The sequence below is a fragment of the Coffea eugenioides genome, unplaced genomic scaffold (genome assembly GCF_003713205.1).
Source record: "Coffea eugenioides isolate CCC68of unplaced genomic scaffold, Ceug_1.0 ScVebR1_2910;HRSCAF=4030, whole genome shotgun sequence".
NCBI classification, from domain to species: Eukaryota; Viridiplantae; Streptophyta; class Magnoliopsida; order Gentianales; family Rubiaceae; genus Coffea; species Coffea eugenioides.
Window position 1 is genome coordinate 8,686 of NW_020863440.1, and position 10,750 is coordinate 19,435.

Here is a 10,750-nt window from a genome sequence, read left to right on the forward strand (position 1 = left end):
CCACTCCTCTCATTTTACAATTCAAATTCACATTCGTGAGATCGCTGCCATCAAATTTCTGAACAGTGATATCCAAAGGGTCAGACGGTTTTATTCTGGGCCATCTGAAAAGAATGTATAAGTCACAATATAAAGCTGTACATTTTATTGAATTTCCAGACAAAACCAAACTTAATATCATGAAACGTGTCTTTAGTAGTCACTTGATTGAAAACTATTTACAAAAAACATAGTTAAACAAAAGGCACATGTATAAACGATTTTCATTGGTTTTAACCAAAATAACTCCCCAAATTTATCGAAACTTCCCTTCAAGAAGGAGGAATCTCACTAATTCAGCCATTTCCAGGATTTTCAAATTTCTTCATTGGGGGGTAAATGCCTCAGAGGTGTCCTTGTGTTCAGGAAGGGGATTCGTACTTATGCTCGGTCCTTGTTCTTCCCTTTTCCTTAATACTATATCTCCTGCTTCGATCATGTCCTGGATCTTATGTTTTAGTACCCAACAATTACTGGTCGAGTGACCAGGGGCTCCAGAATGGTAGGCACAAGCGGCTTGAGGGTCGTACCCAGTAGAGAGACCTCGACGAGAGTAGTTTGGAGGAGGTATGTCATCGATTTCACCGGCGGCCTTGAGCTGTTCGTACAGTTGGTCAATGGGTCGGCCTAAGTTGGTAAAAGTTCGAGATCGACCAGGTTTTTGTATTTTATTGGTTTGAGGAGGGTTGTAAGTCTGTTGGTTTGGTGGAGTAGGTCTGGGATTATAAGGTAGACGAAGTCGAATTTGAGAACTGTTTTGAGATATTAGGGAGGGCATTGGAGATGGGCTAGCATAGTTTGGCTGAGGTCGAGGGTGATTGGTAGTAGTATGGTAAACAGGGCGTAGGTTTGGATAGCGAGATAAATATGTGTGGTAACGTTGGGATCTAGGTCTTGAAAACGGTCCTTGGCCCCACACAAAAGTAGTTTCCTCCTCTTTCTTCTTACGTTGAGGCTCCCTTCCATTATTACTCTGACCTTGCAAGGCGTCCAACTGTGATTTTAAAGCTGATACATTGACAATTTTCCCTGCTTTGACGTATTCGTCATATTCCTCCAACTTATTGATAATTGCTGCAAATGAACACCCGGTCATGCGAAAAATCTCCTCAAAATAGGGCGGGTCATGAGCTTTGATGAACGTACGAACAATCTCATCTTCAGTCATGGGGGGCTCCACCTTGGCGGCCAATTTCCTCCATCTCTTCGCGTATGTCTTGTGGTCCTCGGATGGTTTCCTCTTGGTTCCCTCCAATGTGGTCCTCGTTGGAGCCAGCTCGCAATTGTATTCGTATTGCCTTAGAAAAGCGGTTGATAAGTCCATCCATGTCCTCATATCCTCGGGCTTCAAATTGGAATACCAGTCCAGTGCATCGCCTTCTAAGCTTTCAGGAAACAAACGAACTGGTAGATTCTCGTCATCTATTGGCTTGCCCAACTTGTTGTCGAACATTCGGAGATGTGTCTTGGGATTGCCCGTTCCGTCATACTTGCTAAACTTGGGCGTTTTGAAACCCATGGGCAATTGCATATCCGAAAATAGGCACAGGTCGTTGTAGTCCAAACCTCCTTGTTTGTTCAAACCTTGGTTTTTCCTTATGAACTCCTCAAACCGATCCAATCGTTTTAGCAAATTCTTAACTATCGACGCGGACGACTCCCCAGCTGCTGCTTTCCCTTGGGTGGCGGTATCCATGTTAAATGGCTCAGTGATGGAGTAATAATGTGGTCCCTGAGGTTCGAGTGGCATATTCGGACTAATGTGTGGATAATTCTGGGGAATTTGGGGGTGAGGAGGATTGGTTTGGATAGCGGGTGCCTGGGAATGGGGTAGGCCATGAGTGGGATAGATAAAAGTTTCTTCATGCGGATTTGCAAAATGCGGGGTAGAGGGGGTTTGAGTATAGGGTAAAAGTATTGGTTGCGGTTCAGGTTGGTTAGTAGGTAAAGGCTCAGGTTGACCACCGCTACCACTACCAGCAACCAACTGGTGGATCACGCGCCGTTGTGTGGTCATTTCCATATTCAGCTCATTGAATTTATTCAAAACTTCGCTCAGTTGAGCTCCTCGGTTTGCCAAATCAGCTAATGGGGCCGTTACAGGCCTGTCGGATGATTCCGGGTGTGTACTCATGTTTACACAGTTTCTCAAAGCCCGACTGCGAGATCGTATAACGATGGGGCTTTTTGTGTAGCTATATTTGAAAAACACATGAAAATTTAGGAAAAATCCTTATTTAGACTCCCTTTCTGGCTTAACTGCTGTTAAAAGAAAGAAAAAGAAAGAGAAAAAGACACGAGTTAGTAACAATTAAAGTAATTCGGATGCATGTCCTATGGGGGAACCCTTTTTGTGCCAAGGGTAGGCCTAGAATGAGAATGCAATCCTCCAGAGCAGGCACTATACAATACCTGATGGATCCGATCAACTTATTTGAGTGAAAAATAATTAAAAATAAAAATTGTCCAATTGGAGTGAAAAAAAGGACATTTGTCCCAAAAATGAGGACAAAGTCTGAATGGATCGCCTGTTTTGATCGACACACAAAATGATGTGTGAAAAATTATACTCTTAAAAGGATTACATGTCTCGACTAATTTATTTAGTGAATCTTAGACTTAAACCCTAAAAGGGAAAAAACAGGTCAAAGGGATTGGATGGAATTGATGAGTTATTCAAAATTGACTAGATCACCCCAAAAATAGGTAAACTGATCAAATGAAATTGATGATTTATTCAAAATTGATCAGATCACCCTAAAAAAGGGTAAATTGGTCGAATGAAATTGATGATTTATTCAAAATTGACCGGATCATCCTAAAAAGGGGTAAATTGGTCAAATGAATGAAAATGATGATTTATTGACTAAATTGTCCTAAAATGAATGAATTGACAAAATGAAATTGATAAATAATTTGATCAAATGAATTGAATGGAATTGATAGTTTATTCAAAATCAATGGAATTATCTCCTCTTTGGTAGTTTCAAAAATGCATTGCGATGCATTAGCCTATGAGCCTCCTACAATCAAGATTTGGCCTCAATAAGTTTACCATCTCAATAATGAGGAATTATTTGCGAATTTCTTCAAGTTAATGTCCTTTAAGCAAGGGATTATTACCAACTATGTTAAAATGGCCAAAGAATGATTGTTAGATGCTCATATTCTAATGTACCAAAGATCGCCCCAGGGTCATGGAAAGGATCGGATCCTACCTTACCTTGTGCACTACCCCTTTGGATGGTACAAAAATATAAACGTGCAAGTCTCCTTGGATTAAATATCCGAGACACAGGGCGGTTTATTCCTAACGTGGGATCCCCTAAATGGCATTCCCTTTCTATGGTTTATGCGTGATGCCAGTTTATTAAAGCAGTAAAATATGCAATTTGAAATGAAACATGACCTAAGGGACCCTTTAGTTGCCAGGGTAGGTCCTAAAATGATATGGCATTATTAATTCATGAACGAAATATACCAAAATTTCTTAAACGTGCAATAGCCTATCTACAAGGGTAGGTTCTAAAAGAAGATCATGCCAGACCTTTTATCTCTTAATGTTTGTGAATGCAAAAGGCAAGAAACAAGGAAAGTTAGCTCAACACATAACACATTGTGGCAATCAAATAATAATAATAAAATATAGAAAGCAGAAATAAGGTGAGAGGGTTGGAATCCCTCCCCTCGTGCATAGTGTCCCTAATTCAGGATAAGGTCGACTCTATCCTAGGCAATTCTAATATGGATGCATGAGGTTTGGCTCACTAATGCATCTAGACTCGATAAGGTTTCGGCTCCCAAGCCTTCAGACCTAAAGGCGAAGGGTCATCACTCCCAGGGCCTTTGATCGGTGGCTCGAGTGATCCCTTAGGTAGCGCTATGGGCGCAGAGCACACCATCCGCCTACCCAAGGCAATCGATCCTAATCCTACAAGGAGGTGTGGGAAACGCCCACGAAAAAGAAAAATAGGGTAAATAAGACTATGCATGCACGTATGAGGTGCTTTCTTATTGAGGGGAGGGATTGTACCATTAGATGCGGTTGAAGGTTCTAGGGTAACTACCCCCCATCCCAAAATGCAATCGCGAAACAAGTAAAAGTAAACAAATAAATGAACCATCCATTCATCACATACATAGTGTGCAAAGAGCGATTATGCGCGCGATAGATGCAAAATCCCTAAAAAGAGAAAAAGGGCAAAAGGGAAAGAAGAATGCAACCCTAAACATCCAAATGCAATATATGAGAAGGTTAAAAGAAGAAAAAGATTGACTAAATCAAATTTACTCGGACTCTCTAAGTCCCCAGTGGAGTCGCCAGCTGTCGCGCCCCATTTTTTATAAGAAAAATAAATGGTTTTAAAAGGTGAATTTTTATTTGAAAAATGAATTTTGTTTTAAAAAGAAAAAATGAAGCAAAATATGGGTCTAAATGGGACTTGAAAATGCGACGGTTTGACCCAAAATATAGTTTAATAAGGGTTTTTGAAATAAAAATTGGAGTCGCCACTTGGTATAGTGTTAAGGTGTACCAAGTCACCTAAAAACAAATTTTTAAAGAAAAAGGTAGAAAGAAACCCCTTTTAAACGACTCTTAGTCTACGTAAACCAACGAAAAAGGTTCCGGAGTCACATTTGACGAAGGGGAAGGCAAGGATAAAAATCCAAGGCACCCCTTCGACCTAGCCAAGGCTAGTTGCGTGATTTAGTCAAAGATTTTCTTATTTTTTAACCTAAGGATTTATCACATTTGGATGTACTATATGAATGCAAACCCTAGACCTAGGGGGGCATCGGGGGGCAAAATTTCTCTTCAAAGCTTGAACGGTGCCAATCACATTAATTGTGATACCCAATAATGACCCTTTGGAGAAGTCACGAATAATGCAAAAATATGAGACTCTAAGAAAAGGAAAAGGATAAAATAATTATAGAAATATACATGTCTTAAAGGAATGCATCATGTCGGGTACAGGGGACTAATGTTCGTGACTCAATTTTCCCTTTTAATAGAGGGAATACGAGCGTGCTAAGGCTAGAAAAGCCAAACTCGTCCATATCCCATATTCAAGGAGAATCCCTAACCTAATCAAGCAAATGATTTAACCTAATTCTAATGCTTATATGAAATGCAAGTCTAATGTCATGTTTCATACAAAAAGGACAAGTAATATACATAAAAGGGAGAATATGGGGGAAGGGGTATACGTATATAAGAAAAGAGTCATGCAATATGATGAAAAAGGCCCTAAAAAGTAAAGATATGCGTGAGATGAAGTGATCACACAATCATGCAATCATGATCTAACGCGCGAAGGGCTCCTAAGGGTCTAGCGTTGGACTAGCCCATATTTCTATTTTCTCACCAGCGTTAGACTAGTGAGAAATCGAACAAGGGAAACCACAACTACCGTTGGACTAGTGTGATATCGAGAAATGAATCACAGCTAGCATTGGACTAGTGTGATAACGTCACTCATTAATTATAATCTCATAAAAGCATAATAAAGCAAATAAACACATAATGTCACATAAGCACATAACACATAATCATGATATCTAGATGCAAGGCCCTAAAAAAGCGGTAACACATAGCACGTAAGCATGCAAATCACGCAAGCGAAAAAGAAAGCGAATAAAACCCTAGCTATTACATTTTTGAGGGGGCCCAACTACAATCTAATGGGGGAAAATAAAATTAAATAAAATAAACCTAACTATTACAACTTGGCATTTAAATACCTCTCAAATAATCAAAATGAACTAAAATAAACATCCAAAATTAAAACAAATAAAGCGAATAAATAAATGAATAAAATGAAAATATTCAAAAGGCATGCAATTAAACACATAAAATCACATAAGGGCACATAGGATCAATTAGAGTCAAAATAATGGATAGAGTGTACCTTCCTTGAGTTGATGCACTAATGAAATGAAACTACTTATTTACCCTCCAAAAAAACAAGGAAAGGGTCAAGGCATCACTTTAATTAACAATTAATCATAAAAAATGAAAATGAATGTGAAATTGAATCAGTCGAATCATGTAAACAACCTATATTTAAGAAATTAAAACAAGCGAGGACTTAATTGCGAAATTAATAAAGTTTAGGCGGTCAATTTATTATTATAAATACTAGGGGTCTGAAAGAAAATAAATTAAAATTAAAGACTTAAAGTGAAACCCCCCAATCGAATGATAAAATTCACAAAACAAAATAAATGAAAATCCATTTGTTACATTCGAAGCACAAAATGCACAAAATTTCACTAAGAATCCAAATCAAAACTAAAATCTAGAAAATGTTCTTAAAAACCTTCAACTTTATTCTAAGACTCATTAAAATCTATTCAAGAAATCATGCTCATTAAAATCTATTCAAGAAATCATGCTAAGACATATTAGAGAAAAATGGCATGTTAAAGGGATAAAAATGATCGAAATTATCTAATTAGTTGGGCCATAGTAAAATAAAGAGAAAATTGAGGGATCAAACTGTAATTTTTGGAAAGTTTTTCATGCATGCTACGAGGCTTTCTTTGTTCTTATTTCTGCAACTCAAGTTATGAAGCTATCCTTCTGCAATTTTTATCCACAAGCTCTCCGCAGCTCTTAAACACACTCAAATTCAATATGAACTAAAGCAACAAGACAACCACCTAATTCTCTCACTTTGCAACATAAAACTCCAGATTTAAACACCAAAAGTCGGACAAAAGAGCATGCAAATCTGGACAGTTCATGGGTTTTCTTTCTGCTACTTTGAGATTTTTACAATTTCATACGGCAAATTTTAATACAATAACCTCAAACCAGAAACCATCCCAAGCTCTACATAAGCTTATCTTCCAAAAAACTTGGTAAAACATGCAAGAGAAAGGCAATAGGGATGAACAAAACACATACAACAGCGAGAGATGCAGTAGACTACAAGCATCAGCAACAAAACTACAAGCATCAGCAACTCCATGCTCCAACATGTGACTGAATGGAAATATGCAGCAAAGACGCAAGGAGAAAAAACTCATGGCAAATATGCACACCGAATACCAAACCGAACACTACAGAACTCACAAGCTTCAAACAAGCCAAGACTTTAACAAACAAAGGAAAGAAACAGGATCTGTCCATGCTGCTGCAACAAGCCGAGAACTTCAAGCTTAGCTTGTTGCAGCAGATTTGTATGCGCAAATTTAAGCGCAATGCAAACTGAACCCAGGCAACAGGATTATCAAACATTTCTCTTATTTTCAACATAAAACTGTTGGATTTGAAACACAAAATTCAGGAAGAGAAAGCGTGCAAAACTGGAAATAAGATTTCTGCAATTCTCGGTTTCTTGATGAAGCACAGAAAAATCAGCGTTATCCATTTTGTTAGAAGCCAAGTAATTTAAGCGCCAAATCCAATCATTCTAATGAGGTTGAAGACCGAATCTAAAACACAAACCAAAGGCATGCATCTTCAACTTGAATCAAAATGAACCCCAACCCGAAAGTATAGCAGAATATAAGCTCAGAAACATAAGGAAGACATCAAAACCTCAAGTTCCTTCTTAGTTTCTGGTTAAAACTTTTACAAATGCACTGAACCCAAAAGCTATACAGCCTGCTAACAAGATTGCCAAGCATCATCTGGGCTCTCTGTGAGGACGCAAAATTCCTTGTATTTTCCTTACCCTTTTATTTTAGTATACCACTTATTATTAAGTGTAGATAAACCTAGAAAATAGGGTTTTACGCTTCGGTTTCAAGTTTGGAGCGAAATTAGGGTTTTCGCGATTTTTTCGCCGGATGAATTTTCGGTACAGAGTAAGAATTAATTTGGGAATTAAAAGTGACTTTTAAGTGAGAAATAATATGTGACTAGTGGCAATGATATAAGGTTAGTGAATGGGAAGTAAAAACCCTAGTACGTGAGTTTTTAAGAAAAACGGCGCGAACCGGCGGGTCCCGCGCACTACCGATTGAACGCACCACTTGACTACCACTTTCTTGCCATACAAGTTTATCACTAATGGAGCAAAATATCTTCCCCCTCTTAGCTCTCCTATTGGCCGAAATTTAAGGCAAAGAAAAAGCAAGGAAAGAGAAAATTTGAGTGGTTGAAATTGAGCCAAGTGTTAGGCCAACTTGTGGTCACAATTAGTCCTAATCCTTTTGTCTTATTAACACCATATTAGCAGCCTTTCTTCCTCATTTCTGCACCTTCACAGCCGAGCAAGAGAGAGAGAAAAGGGAGAACAAGAAACAACCATTTTCTTCTTGATTTACACCATCCAAGTGAGAAACAAAAAATTCTAAACCGATTAAGTTGTTATCTAGCTCAAGTGCTACCTACCGGTGTAATTTTCTTGAGGAACAAAGACCTTGAACACTTGTTTCTAGTTGCCTTGGAAAGGTATATATGCTAGAACCTTGATTCTCCGATTAAATTCATGCTTTGTTGCTAAATATGTCACATATGGTTGAATTATTGATGTATGTGGTGAAATAGAGGCTTGGATCATGATTTTTCCATTTTATTGGAATTTTTACAGTTTTCCTATGATTCCTCTAGTGCTTAAAATTTGGGGCTTTGATGTTTAAAGTTTAATATGGGAAGTTAAGATGGTGAAGCAAGCCAAAAATAAAGAAATTAGCATTTGATTTCAAGAATTTCCAGATTTCAGGGAATTGAAAATTCAGTTCTGCCCGTTTCTATATCACCTAGTTAGAGGCCGAATTTGGATTGGTATAAAACATGAAAGTTGTATAGAATGGTATTTTATAGGTGCCTATAAAATTTCAGCTCAATCGGAACAACGTAGGTCGTGAAAAGTCCAAAATACCCTTACTGTTTTAAGTATTTCCTAAGCAGTTCGTGTGATCAGTTAAGTCCAGTTTATCCCGTTTTTTGACTAGGATCCATTCTGATTTAGTGTTTTTCCAAAACATGAAAGTTGTAGCATTCTGAATTATCTTTCAAATGCCTCTAAGAACACCTGATTCGGACTTGTGTACTCTGAGTTATGTCCATTACAGTGTTCTGCGTTTAAACAGCCGATGAATTGGTTTCTGGTTTAGTAATTCGAGCATTTGACCAAGTTACATTAGAAACTGGACTAAGTGACCTTCATGAACATTGTAGCCCTGAGTCTTAGCTTCGAAACGGTATAGGTTGCGTCTTAATCCGATAAGTGTAGCCTCAGATAAGTTATTCCCGCTTTCATACGTCAAATCTGTCTTTTGCTAAATTGAATTTCTGCACTTGTTATTACTATATTTCTTATTCTTATGATATTGTGAGCCTATGGAACGGCTCTTGACTTGAATTGCTTATGTGTGATGTTGGGTTGTGATTGAGGAAAAATAATGAAGCCAAAATGGCTGGAAAATTAGGTAAACACAAAGGGCGTGCTGCCCAAATTTTCGCCCGAGGGCTAGGTTTCTATTTGAACTTGTATACTTTTGTTAGGCCAATACCATGACCGGTTTTCCATTTTAAAACATGATTTTTCATCCTTGGGTTCAAACAACCCTCTTCTTACTTGAAAGTCATCTTTACACGTTTTACTCCTAATTAGTCGGGTTTCTTTGTTTCCCTTAAATGTTTTGCTCGATAAACTGTAATATGTTCTCTTGTTCAACCTTAGGTTTCATTGGTGATTAAGGGTAATATCCGGAAGGATATTTTGCACGATATTTTGCATTTCTAGGTGAGTGTTCCTTATTTGATTCTATGGCTTGTTGTTATCATTTGCTAATGTGTTAAGTGCTTTTAATGATTTCCAAAACGAGCTTTCTAGGCGAGTGTGTACTTTATCGCACTCGACCTAAATAACTGTGCAATTTTCAAGGATTTAATGATTGAAATGTTACTTGCGCATGAATGTAAGCCTTTTGGGCTGAACTGGCCATTGCCCCTTGTTACCGGTCGTCTCGAGCCAGAAGCGGACTCGGTCGGGCGATTAGGGACTTGGGTGAACGTTTGGTATACTCGAGTATTACCCTGTAGGTTGGTGGAGACTGGCCAACGGCTAGGACGGGGGTGAATGAATGAATGAATGAACGAACGAACGAACGAGGGTTTATTGATAAGCGAAAAATGCATTTTCATGATTGGAGGAATAAGGGGAAATGTCAGGAGAACGAATGAACGAAATAACGAATTGCTCCTTGTGAGCCGTATCCTTTTAATGAATGTGTTACTACCGCTTTCCATTGTAAATATTTCTTGAATTATTGATACTCCATGTTTAATGTATTGAATTGATTATCTGATTATGTGTTCGGAACCTCACTGGGCTTTTAGCTCATTCCTTTAGTTTTGTTTTCCTTACAGGGGAAGGCGAGCGAGGACGTGAGCTTGAGATAGACTAGCCAATCTAGTTTTGTTTCTTTTGTTTCTTTTGTAGTGGTTCTCGCCTAGTGTTTGGCACGGGCTGGATGTATGAAGGATTGAGAACCCTTGTATATTTGATGCTTATATTCTCTTTTGGGTTGGCAATGTATATAAGTTCCGCTTTAAGTTTGGATCAATGCCCTATTTATTCTTGTGATTTATTTCAATTTTTAATTATGGACTATAGCGAACGACTGAGTCCCGACGAGAGTTGGGCAGGCGGCCCGCCGAACCCTCTGGTGCGCCTTAGGGAGAGGTGGGGTCGTTACACTCTCCACTCACAGATAAGAAAGAGAAAAAAAAAACAAATCTTTGGACAGA

The 10,750-nt window shown here is 38.4% G+C and overlaps 1 protein-coding gene across 1 annotated transcript; it reads right to left on the reverse strand.

Moving 5' to 3' along the window:
* Positions 1-364: 364 nt before the first annotated feature.
* On the reverse strand, positions 365-2,173 carry LOC113757286. Its single transcript, XM_027300645.1, has one exon. The coding sequence runs from the start codon at positions 2,171-2,173 to the stop codon at positions 365-367; it is 1,809 nt and encodes a 602-aa protein (XP_027156446.1).
* Between the last annotated feature and the right edge of the window lie 8,577 nt (positions 2,174-10,750).

Coding starts and splice junctions, on each gene's coding strand:
- LOC113757286 (XM_027300645.1), bottom strand. CDS start 2,173: ATGAGTACACACCCGGAATCATCCGACAGGCCTGTAACGGCCCCATTA.